Here is a 22,333-nt window from a genome sequence, read left to right on the forward strand (position 1 = left end):
TGTTTTTAGTTTATGGTGATACTAATATTAACAACAATTTATAGTTTCATTTGCAAACACACTACACTTTAAAAAGTTTTATATGTATGAGTATGAAAAGGCTTTTAAGTACCTTCATTTAGTGGAAAATCCTCACACATTTTGTCAAATGCACAAACGAATTCTAACTAACATCCTGTTGTGGTTTTACGTGTATTAGATAATTCTGTCTTTTCTGTGCGTACGCATCCCCCATGACTGCAGTCAGGAACAAATTAATCCTTTAAGTTACAGGTTAAAAACCTAATAGCTTTCAAGCAACAAATGGACCAAATCAAAAGCTTAACTGCACAGGGTGTATTGATTTTAGATTGTTTTTATCTGGACTCCAAGCGGGACTGACAGAAAAGCATGAAATGTCTTCATTAGTTCCAGTTAAATGAAGATGCTCAACCAGTACAACTTCTCCAGCCATGACTCACATTTTATACAGGACTGGTGGTTATGAGAGGGATCCAGTATATGATCATCACGCAGTGTGACTGAAATCCACCGAATGCTTGCCACAAGGGGCTCATCCAAATAAGGTAAGTTTATTTATAGTATATTTTATCATTTCTGAATAATCTACAGTATTAAAATAACTGTCGGAGTTGTTGAAACACTGGCATAGAGTTGTATTTACACTTTCGTTTTCTCCAAGAGCCACACAGCAAATGTCCTTCTAATAATTAGTGTTAATATCTTATGGACATGTGATTAGATGTTTAAAACTGTTGATTGGTCACTCAAGGAGCTGATATGGTTCAGACGCAAATAATCAACACTAAGAGTCGCCTTCATGGGACAGAGCATGAATCAAAGTGGAAAGACATACGACATCTTAATCATAAGTAGTAACCTGTCAATGAACGACCACAAAGTAGTTATTTTTACATAGTGTTGTTTAACCGTTATATTTATCAGCTTTGTTGCTGCTAAATTAGCTTGAAAGTAACTCTACAGCTCATAACCTGTATTCCCATGACACTAACTTATTTAACACTATGCAAGTTTGAGTACTTCTTGATCCACGGTTAGTGGTGAAAAATGCTCTTTAAGGGGTGTTTACAATGTTTTTAACAGTAAAATGGTCAGATAGTTTCAGTTCTGATCAGTTGAGAAATACAAAATGCAGATTTTCCATCTACAACTCAAACTGTTCACTTATTGATTCCACATCAGTCAATTGTGTTATTCTGTTACATTCCAAACATTGATCTATAATAAAGACCATATAGATTGTTTGAGATAGAGACACTAACTTTCAATTTTACTTTAGAAGCCTAATCTTAGTTTAGAGGGACTTCTGTTAATGTAGTTTATGTAGATATAAGCCTCGTGCATGTACAAAAAATTATAAACGTTGCTTTATTTTAACTACAAGTCTCATTATTTTGTGCAGTTCATTTGGAAAACACTAGTCAAGTAGACAAACTGTTATGTGGATTTAAGAATCTGATCTTTTTCTTAAGTTGCAGGAACAAGGAGACAGAGGCCATGGTGGCACACATCAGGGTAAGAACTTGTTTCATCATTTCATGCGGACATTTCTGATACAATTCAACAAGTTTTAACAAAACAAGACACGTATTTGCAAAAGCCCTAAAATGATAAATAAAAGCATATAACTGAAATGGGATGTTAGTTTAAAAGGGTTGTCAAGCCGCTTACGCAGTAAAGAGGTGCGGGTGAGACAGTGCGTCATGTCAGTGTCTCCTCTTGGTTACCACTGGAGCCACCTGACGGAAACGGATTGCACTGTTTGATATCACACCTTGAGACAATTCATCAGCACACCCTTAATAATCCTACCCTGCAGGGCCTGCATAAGTAATGCTGCACATGCATATGCAAGTGTGCTGTTTCCTTTACAGGCCATTTCATTCAATGCTAACCAATGTGGCCAAACAACTAGCTTGCATCTGGCCCTATTCTTTCTATCCTCTCGGCCCTTTGATATGGACGCCAGCTCTGTTTTTCTTCCTCCTCTTGTTCTGTTGTCATACCAGAAGATTATTTTTGGATGGAGAGAATGAGGCAGAGGACCTTGTGGCCCAGCCGTGGAAACAGCTGGCAGCACTGAGGTGGGTGCAGCTGGTTGGTGTCAGAGGTTCAAGTATTCACACTGGACAGAATTGGGTTGAGCGAAGAACTACAGTGGAAGGACGGGGGTGGGGGGGTCACTTAGGTCATAGGAAGCTGCTATTAGGGTACACCTGTCAGTCGTGCACAATACCATTTGGGTTTGTGATGTCAGTTCCTCCTCCTTATAAGTATCTCTGTATTTTGCAAAAATGTTAAATTGTGCCGTTGTGAGATTTGTATGGCAAAAATAGACTGAAGTTGCAAATTCACATTACTAGCATATAAAGAACAGAATCAAATAACAGACTCCATTAACTTTTATTTGAAGGTGTCCCCTCTGGTATCCCTAACCCTCATCTTGGCGGTGCTGTTCGTCTCTGTACCTGTGACAGCTCAGCAAACTGACTGCAACAAAGAGACACAGCTCAAAGAGAAAGTTGGACATTCTCTGAAACTGTTTATAGCTGATTTTCACTGTGTGTTGAAGGATCACTTCACCCAAATAACACTTAAAGGTGACTTCACACAAATAAAATAAAAAATTTAAAAAACATCTCCATGAGAACTGAGCTCCATGCACTGAAGACCGTGAGTTATATTTGAAAGCTCTAGAAAAAGCTTGTAAGTGGACCTCAAGTTCAGATTACTTTGTCAAACTGCTATTTTTCAAATTCAAGAATGAACAAAAAATGTGTTTTCCAACTTAACCAAGTGATATCCAAAATGTATCTAGGTTTTTCTAACCATCTGCATGGTTAGACACCAATGAGGTAAGTGGGGAAAGCATGTTTTCTTATTAATGTGGGTGACCTGGCCCTTTAAAACAAATATTTTTGGTCCATCACAAACATCTATTTATTTTTATTTTTTTCATAAAAAGCTACTTTATGAGTTTTTCCAACAAGTACTTCGTCATTATTATAACCATCATACATACACCAGTTCACAGACTAACCTGTAGATTATGGTGGTTGTGCAGTTGTTGTCAAACTTCCTGATCAACCACTCAAGCTGTTGCTGATCCAGAGGTACGTTAGCTGCCTGCATGCATGACAGCATCATTTTATAATCGTTTACAATAGTGAATATCTGAATACTTGAGCCTAGTTACGTCATTTTCTGTGACTGTACTCATTAATGTCATGTTTGGCGTTTTCACTACAGTGTGAGAAATTGTCAGCCTGACCTTTACAGCCTTCCTGAAGGCAGAGGTGGAGACCTTCATGGTTCCTTCTTTATCCAAAGCCTGGAAGAAGTCCATGATGCTCTCGTTTCGCTCTTCAAGGAATTTCTATGAAAGAGTGCAGATTGTTTCAAATTTGGAAACAGAATATACATGCAAAGAAATTATCTCTTACTTGGGACAATATTTGTAAGGTCATGAGCATAAACATTCAATATTTAGTTAATATTTCCCAGTCATAAACCGATCTGTCACCAGATTTCTTTCCCTCCCTGACCACTGACCTGAAAGATCTGGATGGCAGATAAGTTCCTGGTGACGGAGATCATAACGCTGTACCGAACATCCAGAGCAGGACGCGTCTGACGGGCTTCTTCCAACAGCTCCAAAAAGGCCTCACACACAAACACTGTCTGCACTCACACATACACAGGCACGTTCAGAGCATAGAAGTAGTACTAGTAGTAATCATCACATTCATATGCAGACAAGATTCATATTCATACATAGTTCACATGCTGAGATGAAAATAGTTTTTGCTGCACTTACAGAAATGTCGATCTCCGCCAGTGCTGATTTCATGTTGTTTTTAACTGTTCTGAGAAGCGTCAGAGCTCCGATATTTGTCAGGGGGTTATGGGAGAGCTGAACAAAATATACACACTAAACCTTACATTTAACATAAATGAATCTACAGTTTCTTAGAGTACAAAAAGTTTCAAATCACCATGATGATGATCAAACACAACATGAAATACCAGTGCCTCAGCATTCCCCCTTTTGTCCGCTCACCTTGAGGACCCTGAGGGTGTCGTTGGTGGCCAGGCCCTGGCAGAGCAGTGTCACAGCCTGATCGTCTATACGGTTACTGCTGAGGTCCAGCAGCACCAGCGTGCTGTTTTGTTTCAGTGCTTGACCCAGCGACTCTGCCTCGATGTAGCCAAAACCGTTCCACGACAGCTGGAGCTGTTTCAGGGTCGAGTTCAGCTGAGGAAAGAAAAATGTGAGGGACAAACAGCTAAGATAGGAAACGGACCGTTAAATATACACTGAAGGCTTGTGCTTGAGTGTGTTATGATTTGTCACCTTCAGCCCAGCACTCAAAGCCACTGCACCACGCATACGAAGGTGATTCCAGCTCAGATTTAGGACTTCAATACCTACATTTGTGGCTTTGAGAAAGAGGAAACAAATTTAAAAGGTCACAATACATTTGAAACTTAAACCATAAATTATACATCATGTCAAACTGAAATTAAAAATCGTTTTTGCTAAAAGTCACTATATACAGTATAATAACATCTAGTGGGAAGCAGTGTCAATGTTAGCAAGCTAGGCTTTGCTAACGTTATCACGTTACCAAAACATGTCAATGTTAGCAAAGCTTTGAGGAGGCAAGCTAAACTAATTAGCCTAACTTGCTAGCTTTCACTTTCCGCGTGAAATACAAACTTAACAGCACAATGGGTCTTCCCCAATACTGAATGCTGGAAAAGGACAGATAACTTAAATTGCTAACTGTTGATAGCTATCGTCATGGGGGCTTGTTGAAAAAGGAGGGAAAATGCCTTGTATCAACGTCCGTAGGCTATTCAGTCTGACGCTCTACGGTCAGTAGCGCACCAAGAAAGTCACAGAGCGTCTCAGATGTCAGTCAACTACTGACATGGTAAACACCCACCCAGAGGCTTGAAGCTTGGATCCCATAATATGTATAAAAACAGTACTATCCTCTTTTGAGAAATGGGAAAACATGCATAATAGCTTTAGGTATAATTTTAGTTTATATATTCTTACAGAAAAAGTTAAAATAATAAAAGTTTCTGTTGGACTTTAACCTTTAATATCTGTGTGTGAGTTTTGTTTGCGATTGCGCCAAATTTAGGAGATAAATTCTTTGTTTATTCATTCAAAGGATTTGGCATCAGCAGTGACGTTCTCCTAACACAGTCAGAAATGAACTACTGTACCTAACATGTGACCCAGGTGTTCTCCTCCTGTATCACAGAACTTGTTGTGACTGAGGTCCAGCTCTTTGACCACATAGTCACCCTGAGAAGAAAGAAAATATTGGCTTGAAGCTTAATGCAAATTTAGATGTGACAGTTTTTTGATTCATTAGTTAGGATATGGTCATGAAAAATGTGCAAGAGCTCAAGTGCTTTTTTGCCACATGGATTCAACAGTCAATACTTTGTACTAACCTTTAAAACATCAGCAAAGTATTTAGCAGCAGAATCATCAAAATAATTTCCTTGGGGAAGAAGGGGAAATTAATTTAATTACTAATCCTAATAAGAGCTCACTTGTCCTAGTGTATTACAGTGATGCATAGAGGTGACTTAGTTTATCACCTGAGAGTTTGATGGATTTGATGTAGTAATTGTCTAACAGCATTTTGGAGATGATGACCGCCCCTTCAAGGTGCAGCTGGTTGTTGGAAAGATTCTGAAGTAAAGACATTCAGTCATTTTGGAGATGAGAAAAGCGTTGGTGTATTCTAAATAGAGTTTATTTAAAAAGATATCTTTCCTCTAGCAGTTCAGAGCAGATGAGTACCGTGTTGTCCCACCTGTAAATACCAGGCAGATTTTTCCAACCTGATGTATTCAACGTGTTAGTTTTAGAATAGTTACTAGACTCTGAATGCTGATGTTTGTTTGAAGCATCTCCATCAGATAGCGGGTCCCCTCTGCCTGAAGTGCGTTGTCCTCCAGCTCAAGGTTGGTGACGTCATTGTCACTCTAAAGCGCGAAAAAAAAGAAAACCTGTCAGATCCCATTTCTCTGCATTAAAAATTCAGAAAAAGAAAAACGATCACCCAATTATTACAGAATCAAGACCTCATATGTCAAATTTAGTAAAAACTCCACCAAAAATTAGTGCATCAACCTACCCATACCTCAACCCCACCAATAACCTTACTTTATAAAAATGATGGCCATAGAATTTTGGTGATCGTTGTGCAAATGTTTTCATTAAAGTGAAAATCTAGGTGAAGGGATTTAAGGCCCCTACTTGCAGAACTATGGCCAGAGCTTTGGCCCCCTGAGGTCCCACACCATAGTGGTTCAGGTTGAGATTGGCTTCACCCATGTTGCGGAGGAAGGATGAAACGGGAACAGCCCCTGTCCGCTGACAGGCCTGCAGGTACAGCTCTGCACGGCAAAAACTCTGTCTCTGATTGGTGGCCTCTGAAAGGAAGTGGGACACAAGAGGTGAGGGGGTCGAAGAGTATTCATCCATCATTATTATACAGTACGGTCACTGTAACCTACCGTCTGTTTCCAGATCAGTGTCCCACTCATCGCCACTGTCGCCCTCTTTCCCCTGGGGTGGCTTCTCCTTGTCCTCCATCTGATCCTGGCTTCCCGTGGGCAGGACTGACTGATCAGATGGCTGCTGCTCTTCCTCTTGCTGTTCCTCATTGAGCTGGAGATCTACACAGTCTTCCTCCCACTGATCCATCACACCACAAGGTCCTGAGAACCTCACCTGTGTCTGCACTACACCTGAGGAGGAGAGTGGTGAGGTTAGCTGTTACTGAAAGTTTTCTGTTGCAGTGTGAGCTGAAATACTATGAAAATACCACTGGTGGAAAGTAACTAAGTACATTTACTCAAGTGCTGTAAGTACAATTTTGAGGTACTTGTACTTCCACTTTCTGTTACCTCATACTTCTACCCCACTACATTTACAAATGCAAAAAATGCAAATATTGTACTTTTTACTCCGCTACATTCATTTGCTAACTTTAATTACTTTGCTGATTCAGATTAATAATACCAAATATAATCAACAAATAAATTATGATGTAATATTACAGATTAAGATAACTTGATCCCCAGGAGAAATTGACAAACTACCCAGCAGATAGAGTAAGCAGTATAAAGTAGCCTGGTTAAAATTAGCCTCGCCTTTACTAGCTTCAAAATTAAAGTGAGTCAATAATTCCAATAAAATATACACTATTCTGAAATGGTCCATTCTGCATTGGTACTTTAAGTCTATTTTGATGCCAGTACTTTTGTACTTTTACATCAGTAAACATTTGAATGCCTGGCTTACTTGTAAGAAAGTATTTCTACACTGTGGTATTGGTACTGTATGCAGTATGAAACAGCTTTTCTTGATACTTAGCGGTTAACGTTAGCTCAATTTATACGGTTCACTGTAGTTTCACCAGTTTGTTGAAGCCCCATGTTGTCATGTAGCAATGAAGGCGAGAAACTACCGTTTCAAGCTAGCATTATTATTATTTTATGTGTACGTAAAACTATATATATATTCGGCCGATTTCATTTATCGGGCGAAGGTTAAGTTAGAGCAGACCAACGTCTCTGAGGAAACCTTTATATTGGACCAAAATAAAACAAACATTCACGTTTCTGTTTCACAGGCATGTAAAATGTCCTTTATTGTGCGGAGCAGAGAAAACAGTAGCCTACCTGAGCAAGTCCGGTCACTTTCTGAAGTGTAACGTGTTAACGTTTAACTGCAGGAAACCAACGGTCGTTGCTAGGGAGTTCAAATTGTGGAATAAAAATCTGGTTATGAGTAAAAATAATAAAAATAATCAAAAAATAATGATGAGAAAAGGAAATATATGGTACAGTTAACCACTACGTCTGTCTTTATCAATCAGTATTTGGTTACAACATATTCGTGCGAAGTCGAATTGATTTATCGGGTCTACAGCAACTCATGCCGTTCGCAAAACAATCCACTAGATGGAGCTGTTGCCCGCAGGCTGAGTCTACACACACACTATAGCTACTGTGCAACACAGCAGATGCAATTCAGGACAATGCCCCCACACTAAACTTTCTGTTCTATCAGAGGTGTTAATTCAAGTGTAAGGTGTTGTTGTTGTATTACTGTATACTGTCAGGTGTTCTTGTTATTTAGTCCACCCCCTGTAGATGAAGAGCATTATGGCAGAAGTCTTGCAACTATCCAATTTTTTTGCTCATCTTAACTTCGGAGGACTTATTTCACTTACCTTTTCATGGCTCATGCAAGCAAGGAGGAACCATATGTTTGAAGATCAGTGTATTAATCATGTTGTCATAATATTAACTATTAGTATATTAATTAGAAGACTATTATTGAGGTCAGGCAAGAGTGCGTTTTTTTTTCTCTCCATCCAAGTATGAAGTGTGAATGTGAGAAATCAAAAATATATTTTTTAAGGACATGAGTTATATCTGTGGTGACCTTTTCCTGCTGTCAGTGTAGTGAAGGTTAGGTTCTGTTGTGCCTCCTTCAGCAACAGTTTGACTAGTCCTGTAATTACATTACAATAATTATTATTATATAACAAAAACTAAAAACAATGACAAAAAGTGTTCTTTAAAGTACTCTTTGTAAAAACAGAAAATGAAATAAAAACTGAATTCAATTGTTATTATAACAATTAAGGAAAGGCTTTTCTTTAAAGGCAGCTTTAAATAAAGTAATAAAATCTTAGTAAAACCTCTAACATTTAGCGACCTGGGCAGGGCAGCAAGAGCTGGAGTGGTATGGTTTGGTAAAACGCTGTCAGCAGCTTTCTGTTCTGGAGATATTGCTTCTGCTGAGCCCTGGACAAAGGGAGCTGCAATAATTAAGCATGAATTACCTTTTTTGGAGTTTTGCAAATGAAAGTAAAGCCCTGATTTTGGCAATGTGCCTCAGCTGAAGAAAACATGATTGCACAACTTTTGTCACTTGATAGTTTTAGTGTCATGACTGGGAGGAACCAAAACAGGACTTCATTTTCATATTCATATTAATTTCACTGAAGAAAACCTGAGATATCGCACGCCTGATGGGGTAAAACTAAATAACAAGACGTGCTCTTTCTTGTAGTTAGAAAATAAAATTTAATCTATTCAGGGTACCAGAGTCATACATAGCAGATACAGGTCCAGAACAGACACTGAAATACTGCTCAGCTGAAAAGATTTCTGCTTGTTTTCACAGCTGTTTGACAGCGCAACATGACAGACACAGACCGGAAAGATTGAAAAGACAAATCACATCAAGTGATTAACAAGCATTTCATATATGTTTATGTATACAAAGCGGTATAAAACAAGTACAATAATGGACAGACAACAAGTCCAAAAAACAAGGGTGTAAACATTTTTTGTATATGTGCTTTTCATGACGCCAGCGTCACCACAAATCGGATCAACCGGTAACTGCCATCGTCGAGGCAGGGTATAGAAATCAACATTAAAAAAAACAAAAAACTATACTCCATCTGGTGTACTTCTATTGAGTATTGTATCCTAAAAACTCTACACCTGTATATTTCAGCTAGCATACAAAAGGAAAACTGCAGAACACTAAGCCTTTGTGGGCTTCTGCATTGAAACAATGCCACACAATCTACGCAGGGCTTTTGTAACAGAGCACCATATTGATATTAGTGTGTTTCCTCAGCGTTGTTTCCAGTCGTACTCTACTGTTTCCATTGGTCCCTTTATGTAGAGATGGTTGAAGTAACAACTAGGCACAGCGGGTGTCAACAACAACACTTAATGCAGAGATGAAACTGGGTATTTCCAGTCTTCCAATGGACAGAGCCAGCTCATGTAGCAGTACTAGGGAAGCCCTACAACCTCAGGTCTTTGGGCAGAGTCTCCAAAAGTCTTCAGCTTGGAGCTCAAGTGCTTGTTTAGAAATGTATTGCCAGTCATGTTTTCATTTAAATGGCTGCCACGGTGCTGCTAGTTTGGGCTTCAGGGACTCCGCGTCCCCGGTTTCCTGGTTTCACTTGGCGTCGACGGACAGCTGCTCCAGCAGGGGGTTGGCCTCGCTCTCAGGTGTCTTGACGCTGTCGGTCCTCACGATGCAGGTGGGCCGGTGGAGATTGAGCATCACCATTAGCTGCTGCCTCTCCAGACGGAGCTCCTCGATCTGGGCCTTCAGGTCGGAGTTCACCATCTCCAGACGCTCAGATTCCTGGAAAGAGATGCTGAATTATTAGATACTACTGAACAAATAATAAGTATTTCAAAGTTGTGCAGGTGCAGTCATCCTGACTGGCTGAATGGCTTAAATGGTGAATCAGCTGTTCATGTTAACTGAAGTCAGGCTAATCTTGGTTGGTCTGAGCTGTTCTGCTTCTGCTCACCAGTATGCAGTGCTGTGTCATGAACTCACCCTTTGAAGGAAGTCAGTCCGTTCCTTCTTTTTGTTTCGGCATCGCGCTGCTGCTACCTTGTTTTTCTCTCGTCTCCGTTTCCTCCTTTCCTCATCTTCATCCATCTGCAAACACAATGTATTGTTAATATGAGAAACAGACATTTCATGAATGTATCTTATATGAAAAAATCAGATACTTTCTAAATTGCATAAACCTCGTACTAGTGCTCACCTAGATGGAAATAAAACTGTTGTGCAACCTCTACAGTAATTCTTGTTGTAAGCACTAGAGGGGGCAAATTCCTGTATTATCACATCAGTTTATCATGCCCACATACTGTATACATGTATACTTATCATTTTAGTCCACTTATTTACATGAAATTAAATGATTTCATTGTTTAATCTTAAAATCGCAGGGTCCCATTACGAGCTTAGACTAATGCATCTACAACTCTTGACAATAATACTTTATAGATAGAGAGATAATGTTATATACTAAGCCTGCTGGCATACCATTTAAATGTAATTCATTGTTAAACACTGTTTCTGAGCAACTGGCACCAGAATATAAAATCACTTCAGTCACTCTTTCTTATTCTTTCCATCACTTCAGATTATGAACATAAATCCAAATGGCTTTGAAACATCCTGAATCTAATACCCTCCTTTTTGTTTCTACCCTCTGACTGAAGATGTACATCTTTCAAACACCCTACTTCTGCACTAGTTCCTCTTTTCTCCTGTTCTCTCTCATCCCCACCTCTGTCTTGATGGCCAGCGGCCTCTTCCCCAGCCTCCCCAGGAAATGCAGTGGGGACAGCATGGTGCCCAGCTGGCGGAAGTCAGCCAGCTTGAGTTGATCAGTGAGCGTGGTGGCCGAGATGCCCGCCAGCGGGCCCAGGCTGGGCAGGGAGCCCGCCGCCAGCGAAGGGTCAGGTATCTGTCCCGGCATCATGTCCGACCCGGCCACCACCGCCGCTATGGGGAGAGAGAAAAGAGGAAGAGATGGTACGATTAGGATGAGAGAATAAAGCCTAAAAAGAACTGGCTGACAAAGAAAAATCAATGCAACTTTTTTAGTATATACAGTGGAAAGCAAGGTGTGCACACACCTTTGAAATATTCAAGTTTTGAATGCGTATAGCCTAAAATAACTACGAATTAAACCACATTTTATTCTGCAAAATCAAGTTCAAAAACAAATGTATGCACTAAAACTGGTTCCATAAGTCCAAAAAAAAAGATTTAAAAAGACTTTTCATATTCTGTATTCTTGTAATCACTGTTTGGTATTCATACTGAAAAGCATGTCACAGGATTTTTGTATAGAAGTACTTTTCATTTTCCTACTCTGGTGGTTACATGAACCATACATTTATACCCTTCTTCCATTATCGTATTGCAGCCATCTGACAGTATCGTTTATCTTTGTTATGATCTTATAGTATTGGCATTCTAGCCACAATAAGATTAATTTACAGTCTTCTGTCCTTGTCATCAAACATCTTTCTAAATACGGGTTGCTGTTTCCAAGAATGCATTCAAACATTGACAGCTTTGACAGCTGTGTTATCTTCTTAGTCAGAAGCTGGTGAAAAAACAAACTTCACACTGTCCGCACCTAAACACTCATCTCTGGAGTTTCACATGCAAAGAGACGGCATGAAACCCTTCGGTATGATCACATATCTTCTACGCTTATGCTTCTGATCATTTACAGAGTGGTTTTCGTCTTGAATGTTCATTTGGTTTTCGTAAAGAGGATTCAAAGGATATCAAAAGCATTCATGTCAAAACAGAGCGGGTAACACTTATATGTTCCACTGCTACCCTCTTTTAACTATTTGGGGTAGTTTAGAGGGGTTGACCACAGCACTTTTTAATGTAATCAGGGAGGAATGAGGGACAGACAGGAGAAAAAAGGAGAACTTTCGCAGGCCTAAAGGAAGTGGCTGGAGAATTAAGACGTCTCTCTAATTACTGTAAGACCAAGAGTTGGAAAACTTCTGATGGCCAAATAAAAAACAAATGTTACAGATGGGAACAGTGTAACATAAGCCGACGGTATCCTGCCCCATCCTGGCAATCTCTGAGGAGAGGCAGACTGAGACCAGTGAATTTTAGAAAAGTCTGACAAGAAGTTCGTCCACTTACTGTTCAGTATTTATGTAGAAAAATAAATAATTAAAATAAAAAATGTCCAATGGGTAAAAGATGGGTAATAAAGGCAAACATTTAGCTGCCATTTCACTTTTTCTGCTGCTGAAATGTTACACCAAATAGAAACAGAATCAGTGGGTGAATCAAATTTGTTTTTGACAAAATCCCTACATGACTGATACAACTGAACAACTGATACTCGAATAACTTTGGCACGCTGACAAATTGTCAGCCAGGATTACCGGCTGAACCCAAAGATACGAGGAGTTTTAAAAAGATTGATATCAATGTGACTACTACATTAAAAGCTTAATTCCCATTTGCCTCCCAAGTATTCGGCCGAAGCTGAACCTCTACAGGTTGGGCACGAACCGAACAAAGCCCCCTCTCATATGGGACCAACAAAGACGTGTATTGTGAGGTGCTGCGGAAACAGCTGACTTTGCTGGTGGGTGACTAGCTGACAGGCCAACTGTATTGTAAGTTAAACCAAGTTTTTCTTTCTTTGCTACTCTTTTTTTTTTTTTTTTTTGCAGGGCTGAAAGACACGCTCTATTACAAAAGTCATAGAGGAGGTAATGAAAAAAAACAAGGTTATGTAACTCTATTCTAATGTACTCCACCCTGCTTATGGGCTGGTCTCAAAGTGTTTTTACAGTTGGACTGGAGTTTACTGTGGAGCATGGTGGAAACCAAATCAGCTCACTTTTAGCAAGAGGAAATCGATTCTGAAGCGTTATAGTGTTGCTGCTCTGCTAAATCATTTAGACTCTGAGATGTATCTGTCACATGACGCTTCAAATGTAATTTTTTTTTACTGTCTACATTATAACTCCTGCAGTCAAACAAATGAAGTATAATGCAGTTGTACAACTACAATCTCACAATCTTTGCTTTGTTTTTTCATCTAAAATTCCTATATTAATGACCTACAACATTAGGTATTACAGTACATCGACTCTCAGTCTTTCAGCTAATCGCCACATTACTTTTGACCTGTTCCTTACCACCTTCAGTCTGCATGATTTATTCGCTCCAAGGACAAGTTGGTGTGTGGAGCCAGTGTCCAATGAGGCATTTTATTATTTAAATCCCAACTGCCCCCTCCCTTCCACCACTCCTTCCCTCTTCTGCCTCCCTCTCTCCCACTGTATGTATACTCCCATTTACACTGCACTTGGCAGCAGCCTGTTGTTTTTGCTGGAGAGGAAAAGAACAAGACAGCCCTGGTAAAAATCTCTCTCAGACAAAATTACCGTTCTCTGAAACTCCCAGGAGAGGTGGAGGAATGGAAGGTGCCAAGGTCTTCTCTCTCTGCAGAGAGGCTGTCTAAGAACAAGGCAAACCATATGGCAGCTAATTCAGGGGTGAATGAAAGAGAGAGCTCTTTAAAAATAGCCAGACAATAGTATAAACTGTTGGGCTTAAGTGACTGAACCACTGCATTTACTATAAAGTCTTTGATAGAGCAGTAACCTCTGTAAGCTTACAAAAAAAATTAACGCTTTTGATTATTCAAACTATTAGATTAAGATCCAAGTTTCACATCAGAACTGAAGTATCTCCCTGCATCTGCACATCTGTATGTTTTACTAAATCCATTCAGAAATCGGCAAACATGAGCAGAAAACCCTCGACATGTGACTAAAGAGTATGCTGTGTTTTTCTTACATTGCTCATTGCCGAACCAATAACTGTGCTGGAATTCAAAAGATGCAATCCAAACTAACCCCTGGGCTGAGAGAACAGCCACAGGAACTGAAGCGCCCATTAGGAATGACTGAGCGAATGGCTTTCAGAGCCAAAATGGAGTCCAATATCCAAGTTGGCCAGACACTCAGGACTGGTGTACAGATTCAGATTAGGCTCCATCCTCGACAAACATGATTTTTCAATTGAAACTGACACAAAAAAAATAAGTCAATTCAGGAATAATCATATTTTATGTCTATTAGACTGGCTCGTAGACAGTACATTGTAATGCAACCCTGCTCAGTCAGACATATTGCAAGGAAAGCACCCATTCCTTGCTATGGCTTGTTGAAGCATGCAGCTGAGGCCAGACTTTGCCACACACACGCAGAAATACACACTCAGTACATAAACATACATAAACCTCATATTTGACTGCATGACATCAGATCACACAAATCAAAAACCCACAGAGGTAGTTTTGCCAGCGGCCTCCAAAACAAGAGTGAAATAATGTCTGCAGCAAGATGCCTATCAATTATGAGACATAAAAGTGAGTTACACGCCATTCCACACAATTTATAGTACTATTGTAAACTCACACAGACTCTTGACGTGCCTCGCTTTTGAGTTAAACATGACTTTTAAGTTGAGTACAAAGTTTGCTTTATGTTTAATTTGTTCCGTCCCTTTCAACCTGCCACACAAGTGTCTCAAAATCCCCCTTGCATCTTCAACACCCTGTCAAGCCTTGAGACATGAAATCCTAAAGAAGTCTCATCTGTACAACACAGGGAAAGTTTGCTGATGCATGTCACGCAGTGTGTAATTATACCCAAAAGCATGACTCAAAGTGATTTTTACATTATTTTTAAAGAGGGGTATTTTTCTCTCTTTTTTTCTGCCAGCAGCAGCCTGCAGCCAAGGATTAGTGGTCAGCGTTTGATGATGCAACACCGTTACTGTGCTTCTGCAGTCGAGCAGAAAAGCCAGTGCCACAGCTTTTAGGCCCACACTAGCCTCAAACAAAGACACCTACACAGCCCAGCACCGTTGCCTCTCAGGGCTAACTGAGAGGAGACGAGCTGAAGCCAAGGGCGGGGAACGGAAATGTTATGTATCGGTTATGAAATATAGGACCGTACACTACGCAGGTTCTGGCTTCAGCCCAAAACTAATCTGTGTGAGCCGTAGATAGCTGGAGGTGTGTGTGAAGAGAGAGTGGCAGAGTGTGCATGTGAGGGTTCCTGTATGTGAATGTGCTGGCAGTCAGTGTGTCCTATATACATTTACAATCCACTGGTTTCTTTGCTCACATATTCTGTCTGTCTTCAGCTTGACCAAATGTGTCCATTTCCTGAGTCATTCCTGAGAGCAATTAGCAGTGCTGAGGAATTCAGCCCCTTACCAATAGCCAGCAGCACGACTGGAGGCCCTATTATCCATATCCCCTATAGAGACGGTAAAGGAGAGGGGTGGAGGGTTACAGGGCCTTTTCAAAGGCTACTCATTACCTTCACATACTGTTGCTTTTTAAAAAGGAGCCCACTAACAGCTAACCTCTACCAGCGCAGTAATTTTGGTAACTGACAGCAGGAGTCAAAAGTATTTGCTTGCTGATTTATCTTTGCCTGAGACACAGTAAAATTTTTGTGCTGCCAGACTACTCAACTATAAATCACTGAATCACGGCATTACGGGGAAAGACACGCACACTTTCCAAGATACTATTTGACCACTTTTTGTCAACGTGCTTTATTAAAGTGTAATTTTGGACTAATAAGGCATTGCACGGCCCACACACCAGCATCTTGCAAAACTCTTGCAAACAGCTTCTACAGCTCTAATGCTACACAAGCGCTGAAAATGAACAATGAGCGCAAAGGCTCGGGCCAAGGCACGCTCTCACAATCTCTGGCCAAGGTCTCGGCGATCATCATTACTGTCTGCACTCAGTCAGGCTGTGTGTTGAGTTACAGCCTTTCGCAATCCTCTGAGGAAACCAGGGAATTTGGCACCGACTTTCTTTGAGGACAGGACAGTCCAAATATACAGTATCAACATTCCCCCATCCCCTCATATTTTCATTGGAGGGACAAGACAAAGGCATGAGAAGGGAAGAGACACCGTAATAATGGCTGTTGTTCTAATCATGCAGGGGTCATCTCTGGCCATTAAACTCAAGGGTGATAGCGTGAGAACAGAAAATAGGATCTCCTTTCATTTCAGCTTTCATTTCTTGTTCTTATGGGCTAAACAGCTGTCACAGATAGAAGGAATCTTTCAAAATTCCTCTTGTGAAAATGACTAAACCGTCCCACAGCAATTCAACGCAATTACGAACATTTAAACTCGCAATATTGTCAATGATGATGAGACCCTCGGCTGCAGCAGTAATGAGCAAGCTTAATTTCCCCTCACAATTACAGTTTGGATGTCTCAAGCTGGAGTACAGCGCATGCAGAGGTTATCTTTTGTTCACAATGAAATTACACAAGAGACCAGGACGTTTAACTATTGCATTTTATTGTAGACTTCAGCCCAAGAATTTAAATTAATTAAAACATTTTCAGGCAAATTGAAACACAAAGCACCTGCAGCTATGCACAAGGCAAGACTGTGGCTGCCTTCACTCAAACATTACGATGTGATCATTGGCTGGGTTCCTGCTTGGCCTGCTTCATGCCATTCAAACAGTCACACATCTATATTCTGCATCTGGGTGGTCCTGGTTGAATTATTATAATGTTACTATTTTTCACCACACTGTAAGTCCGGATTAGACTTTGCATGGCACTGAGCTTCGGTTTGACTCAGACGTGGATTAAATGAATCAAAATACAAAATGCAGACAAAAGCCATTTCAAATGTATGGCGTCTATGACAAATCCAAGGAGAGTTATGTGCAATCCTTGACAATAAGATACTGGCCAACCAAGTCCATAAAATCAGATTTAATGCCGCCTGTTGAAGCAATCACCATTATTGTGCAACGTGTGGTTGTCACTTTAATGCTGTTTCATACTTTGTCCTCTGATATTTCCTCATCTGCCCCTCGTCAAGCAGACGCTTGCTCTGATTAAACAAGCCACTGTGTCTGCACTGTATAATGTGTTCAGTCCTTTTGTTGCTCTCAAAGGCTGTGAGCTAAAGGTCCATGTTTAGGTCGACATTTAGTGAAAAGACTTTTTTTTTTTGTGCAAATAGAGAAAACTGGCCAAAAGAAATTCAGGAAATCTGGAAATCATAACTATGTAAAGGCCTTTTAAAAGGGGGCTTTTGCTGTGCTCTTTTAAAAAAAAAAACACACTGGCTTTAATGCCTCTTCTCTGAGTTACACATTTGGGTGTTTGCTTCCATAGAGTACATCTAGTCTGTCCTGACACACTGTTTTTACAAACCATATGGAAAGGCTTATTGGGACTACAATGTGATACTGATAATGTGATACACGCAACAGTGAATAGCTGCTACCCCAGCATTAGTATTAGTATCATTGAGCCTAGCTGTTGCATAGTTGGCTCGCTCGCCTGCAATGCGTCTGCTGTCTATTCAGTGTACTGGGGTGCAGCTTGGCAATTCCAGCTCTCCAGAGACGCACTGGAAGGCATTTCTACTTAAAATAAACCCTGTGCGCCCACGTCCAGCCTCTCAGCCCTGTCGGCCCTGCGCTGCTTGTCGGCTCGCCAGCCCTTCCCCATTAATCCACTGCAGCGTTCCATTTATGCAGAAACCATCCTACGGATGTGCCCGGGCAGGAGCTGGGGCATTTAAACCCTCTGCAACACACACTTGTTCACTTAGACACACGGATAAAGACACAAAGGAAACACACATATAAAGAACACACAAATAGTTTACCCTGCATGGCATGTAGTTGTACAAGCAAGCACTGCACCAGCTGAAGAGCATGCACTCACTATATAGGAAAACACTTAACCTATGAACTTGCAAATCACAAACCCACACACATGCACATGATCCACCCCTATCCATCATATTTCCCATTCCATGATTGGCCTTTAACCTTCAGGCCAACAGGGTCAGATAACATAAGCTAACTCTGGCATGTACAGAGTTACTGTTACACACAACAGCACAGGGAAAACAAAGAATTGATGTGGTGATCAGGAAGAAGTGTAATATTGGAGGTAGTATGCAAATTAACGTGTGAGGCCTGCACACACACACACACACACACACACACACACACACACACACACAGAGTTTCCCTTATCCAGTTCAGAAGAGGTACAGTTAAACATACAGAGCATGTGCACTATGATGGGCCAAAGTAAAGATTGCAAATATGAGCCAATCTGAGAGCACATTTCTTGGCTGTACTCACATACTGCCAGATGAACTTCACACTTCATTTACATTACTTATGTTCCAAGATGAACTAGCTATGCCAAGAAAAGTTTTTGTCGTGCAGCAGAAGGTGGTACTCGAGAGAGCGTCCCTGATTAATTCAGTCTAAAACGGTTTTAAATGCACCATACTTACTCAGAGAAAACTCAGTTGTCTTCTGTCAATGATGCAACTGTGTTTGGACGCTGTAGAAGGTAAGAAGATATTTATTACTATTCATAGTATTGTTATGACAGCTGAGACAACTTGTCAAGTGACTGATCAATAGAAAATTAACCAAAAACAATTTGATAATCAATTAATTGTTCCAGTGTATTATCAAGCAAAAGTGCTGAACATTATCTGGTTCCTGTTTCTCAAATGTGAGGATTTTCTTCTTTTTTCTGTTTTATGTCATTGTAAATTGAATATCTTTGGGGTCGATCTGTCAAAACCATCTGAAGACTCTGGAAAATTGTGATGGGCAGATGGGTTAGGTTATAGACTGAACAATTAATTGATTAATCATAAACTAGTTGATGGATACATTAATTGATAATAAAAAATAATCATTAGTTGCAGCCCTAATTATTATTAATCCATCCATACAAACTGAGAAACACTGTAATCTCACAGTCATTTTGCAAATCTGGTATTCTTATCTATCAGATGTAAGCAGTGTTGACTTCCAAGTAACGTTAGTAGCTGGTAGTGAAAGTAGTTATGAGTTATAAGGTTAGGTGAACTGGACGAGCTAGCCGATTCTAATGTTACAACAGTCTAGACAAATGGCATGACTGTACAGCACTAACAATTCACATGTCTCTGCAATGTGAAATTATAAAACCTTGCAGAATCCGTGCAGTTTGGTGCACCAGACTAGCTTAGCTAGCAGTTACTTTGAAAACCCACAGCGTGTAGCGTGTATAGCGTTAGATAACTGTCTTCACACGGCTAACTGACACTTCTCCTGTTTAGCAATACTGAAATTAAGACTCCCGAGATGAAAATACATTCAGTCCAACACAAACTGGTGTGTAATTTAGCTAACGGGTCTGTAAATAACGAGCTAAAGCGACAGTTGCTACAACAGTTGTAACAACAACGTACTTAACGGTTGTGGCAGCAACACAGTGACTTGTGCGGTAGGAGCACGGAAAACTTTAAAACTATTAAAACCTCAGGCTTTTTACAGCAAGTGGAAATACATCCTCATATATTGATATTAACTGACACAAATACCGCACAAAAAACGCATGTAACAAACAACAATCAGTGTGTTGAGTCTTTACAACGTGGTGGGAAAAGTGCTAAAAATGTGCAAATATGTCAAGTCGGTACCGACATTTAGCTAACTACTAGCACAAAAACAAAGACAGGAGAAAACAACAGCAACATAGCTCGACGGTTCACACACAGACTTACCTGATGTGCGTCCAAAATCCGCAGTAATAATGGGACAGTGTGGGAGTCAGGAGTCGGATGTAGGTTCAGGGACTAGCGGAGGTCGTTGCATCAGCCCGTTTAAGTACTGGTCTGTGAGGGTTCAGGAATGCGGAACTGCTCTCCCATACGTAAGCATGGATGAAAATAATGTAAGAGGGCGGCTGAAGACACAGAGGTTTGTTTGCTCCGCCCCTAGCAACCACATAACATACACAGACGGAGGGAGAGGAAAGTTTCAGCTGAGGGACAGATAGAGAGATAGACGTGGAGTAAACACACGCCTCCAGCCATAAACGAGTCAATAAATAAAGTTATGGCTATAAACATACATACACTCGTCTTAGCTGCAGGTGTTTTATTATTTCACAGAAGGTGGGGGTGAGAAAATTGAGCCCATGCCAGTAAAACAATGCAAAAATATAACCGTCCAATCGTTGGTAACTTATTCATAACCTTTAATACATGTCAAAACCAAGTCCTTGCGGAAGTCAGTGTAGGTGCAAGACATTTGAATACATAGTGTGGCACTGCTCTCAACCTTACTGGCTTGTGACCCCCTTAAACAAAATCAGTGTCTACTTGTGACCTCCTCATCTCAAGTTATGGCCTAAGATGTGAGTAGTTGGACCCAAGGGTGACTTTACCTTCTCAGATTGTTTCATGCCAGACAAAAACAAAAGTATAGAACTGAAAAATGTTATGACAACTGTTATGACACTTTAATTGCATTTCTTTCACCTTGTTTTTCATCCTGTACCCCAAAAATCATTTGGCCCTCAAAGTTGCATTCAGGTATTTGCGCAGTTTTTTTCCCCAGTGTAGCTGTTACACATGTTTAAAAGACTGAAAGAAACACCTGGCATTGCTTTTCTCAGACCAATTTACAGAGAGCTAAAATCTTGTTATTTCAGTGGTAGAGGAAGTAAATCTTGCAGGGTATTCGCACGTGTAACTGTAGCTGCAGCTGCTGTGAAATCCAATTTTTGTTTCTTTAAGCTCTCCTTAGTAAGATGTGACATGATTCATAACACATAACTGAAACACACGTGCACAAAATCATAAGTATTTTTGATGGAAGTTCCAGAAAGTTCCAGAAAAACGCAGTAAATGTCTCTTCCTGCTGCTTCCCTCTAGTGTGGGCAGTTGTAACTACATCCCACTGGACTGCTCTTATAAAACTGAACTGTGACTGTGTAAAGCACATCAGTTATACTCTTGAAGGGCTGAAAACAACCATTGGCAACATAATGCTAAATTGCTTTTCGCTCTCTCTTTCGCTTTTTAATTTTAAATTTGTGCATGACTAGAATGTATTGTTTGGTTTGGATATAGTCATATAAATGATGTTAAAATCTTAAAAAACTCTACCTGTGAATTTCTTTACAAATATCACAAACAAAGTCACAACTAAGCTGCAATATAATATCCAAAAACAACATTTTTGGTGGTGTTATCCTCAAATTGCAATAAAATAGTGTGTCGTAGTATCATTTGAATCAAGTACAACTTGAGAAAGAACAACCCATTCTCCTGTGCACCTTTTATTATATCTCAGGTTTTTATCTTTACCATTATCTGAGGCTCAGTTGGGTTCTACACGATGCCATCTCAACTGTTCCACCTAGAACAAACAGCTGAGTTATTAGAAGCTCACCAAAATACCCCACTCTGTTCCTTTTTTTAGATTCTAATTTGGTTCTGCTGTGATTTATGTCTCGCATCTGAGGGGAGGTTGGGGGGGGGCTGTGCGTCATAGTCGCTCTTAACATAGTTGACAAAGTTTAGGGGAGGCATTTGGGGTTAATAAAGCAGAACTGAACCAACAAGCAGACATATTTCATAACACAGGAGGGTCCTGGACATCTTTAGTCAAGACAATTCAGCGGTTTTCCCTTCGCAGGTGTAGAGTTATAGCTGAATTCCTCTGTGCCTGCTGGAAGGCAGCCAGAAATGTCACTCAGTACATGAACACACATGGTGCAGGCCCATTTGGCACTTTAAGCCTTTAAGAGGGAATTGTCCCTGCCAAGAACAATAAGCCTTGATAATAACACTCTGAAAAAATATACCAGTCTGAATATGCAGATCAAGTATGTGAAGCATGTTAACTTGTTCGACAAAAAGTTTTTCTTTTAAAAGGTTATCTTTAAAGAAACGAGTTGCAAACGTGTAAGAATACACAGAAGTGACTTGAAACACTGCTGTTGTAGAAAAGCAGGGTCTGATCCAGGATGTGACAGTGACAACGTGTTTGAAGCT

General features: G+C 40.3%; 2 protein-coding genes across 5 annotated transcripts; both read right to left on the reverse strand.

Annotated features, from left to right (window-relative positions):
- Nucleotides 1-1,652: 1,652 nt before the first annotated feature.
- Nucleotides 1,653-9,181, reverse strand: LOC122863579 (leucine-rich repeat-containing protein 74A-like). Of its 4 annotated transcripts, none has more exons than XM_044170185.1 (14): nucleotides 7,738-9,181; nucleotides 6,568-6,801; nucleotides 6,308-6,483; nucleotides 5,926-6,033; nucleotides 5,644-5,737; nucleotides 5,494-5,543; nucleotides 5,260-5,341; nucleotides 4,376-4,461; nucleotides 4,082-4,276; nucleotides 3,839-3,952; nucleotides 3,574-3,702; nucleotides 3,293-3,397; nucleotides 3,062-3,147; nucleotides 1,653-1,760 (listed from the first exon to the last, which is right to left on the reverse strand). In XM_044170185.1, exons 2-14 carry the CDS (start codon nucleotides 6,755-6,757, stop codon nucleotides 1,745-1,747), a joined length of 1,431 nt encoding a protein of 476 aa, XP_044026120.1. In that variant the 5' UTR covers nucleotides 6,758-6,801; nucleotides 7,738-9,181; the 3' UTR covers nucleotides 1,653-1,744. The 4 variants fall into 4 exon arrangements, with proteins under 4 accessions (XP_044026120.1, XP_044026117.1, XP_044026118.1 ...); XM_044170182.1 differs by lacking the exon at nucleotides 1,653-1,760 and adding an exon at nucleotides 2,088-2,507; XM_044170183.1 differs by lacking the exon at nucleotides 1,653-1,760 and adding an exon at nucleotides 2,097-2,511.
- Nucleotides 9,182-9,319: 138 nt separating this feature from the next.
- LOC122863581 (jun dimerization protein 2-like) lies at nucleotides 9,320-20,207 on the reverse strand. The gene is made up of 5 exons (XM_044170187.1): nucleotides 20,054-20,207; nucleotides 18,785-18,834; nucleotides 11,187-11,404; nucleotides 10,442-10,546; nucleotides 9,320-10,240 (listed from the first exon to the last, which is right to left on the reverse strand). Exons 3-5 carry the CDS (start codon nucleotides 11,379-11,381, stop codon nucleotides 10,049-10,051), a joined length of 492 nt encoding a protein of 163 aa, XP_044026122.1. The 5' UTR covers nucleotides 11,382-11,404; nucleotides 18,785-18,834; nucleotides 20,054-20,207; the 3' UTR covers nucleotides 9,320-10,048.
- Nucleotides 20,208-22,333: the final 2,126 nt, after the last annotated feature.

Source organism: Siniperca chuatsi, linkage group LG16 (assembly GCF_020085105.1).
Source record: "Siniperca chuatsi isolate FFG_IHB_CAS linkage group LG16, ASM2008510v1, whole genome shotgun sequence".
Taxonomy (NCBI): domain Eukaryota; kingdom Metazoa; phylum Chordata; class Actinopteri; order Centrarchiformes; family Sinipercidae; genus Siniperca; species Siniperca chuatsi.

What these genes read in the sequence shown, in the direction of transcription:
- LOC122863579 (XM_044170182.1), bottom strand. Translation starts at nt 6,757, where the DNA reads ATGGATCAGTGGGAGGAAGACTGTGTAGATCTCCAGCTCAATGAGGAA. An exon ending in CTCTGGCCATAGTTCTGCAA is followed by an intron (nt 6,034 to 6,307) that starts GTAGGGGCCTTA and finishes TTCGCGCTTTAG; the next exon opens with AGTGACAATGACGTCACCAA. An exon ending in ACATCAGCATTCAGAGTCTA is followed by an intron (nt 5,738 to 5,925) that starts GTAACTATTCTA and finishes TCTTTACTTCAG; the next exon opens with AATCTTTCCAACAACCAGCT.
- LOC122863581 (XM_044170187.1), bottom strand. Translation starts at nt 11,381, where the DNA reads ATGATGCCGGGACAGATACCTGACCCTTCGCTGGCGGCGGGCTCCCTG. An exon ending in CGCTGGCCATCAAGACAGAG is followed by an intron (nt 10,547 to 11,186) that starts GTGGGGATGAGA and finishes TTGTGTTTGCAG; the next exon opens with ATGGATGAAGATGAGGAAAG. An exon ending in GGACTGACTTCCTTCAAAGG is followed by an intron (nt 10,241 to 10,441) that starts GTGAGTTCATGA and finishes ATCTCTTTCCAG; the next exon opens with GAATCTGAGCGTCTGGAGAT.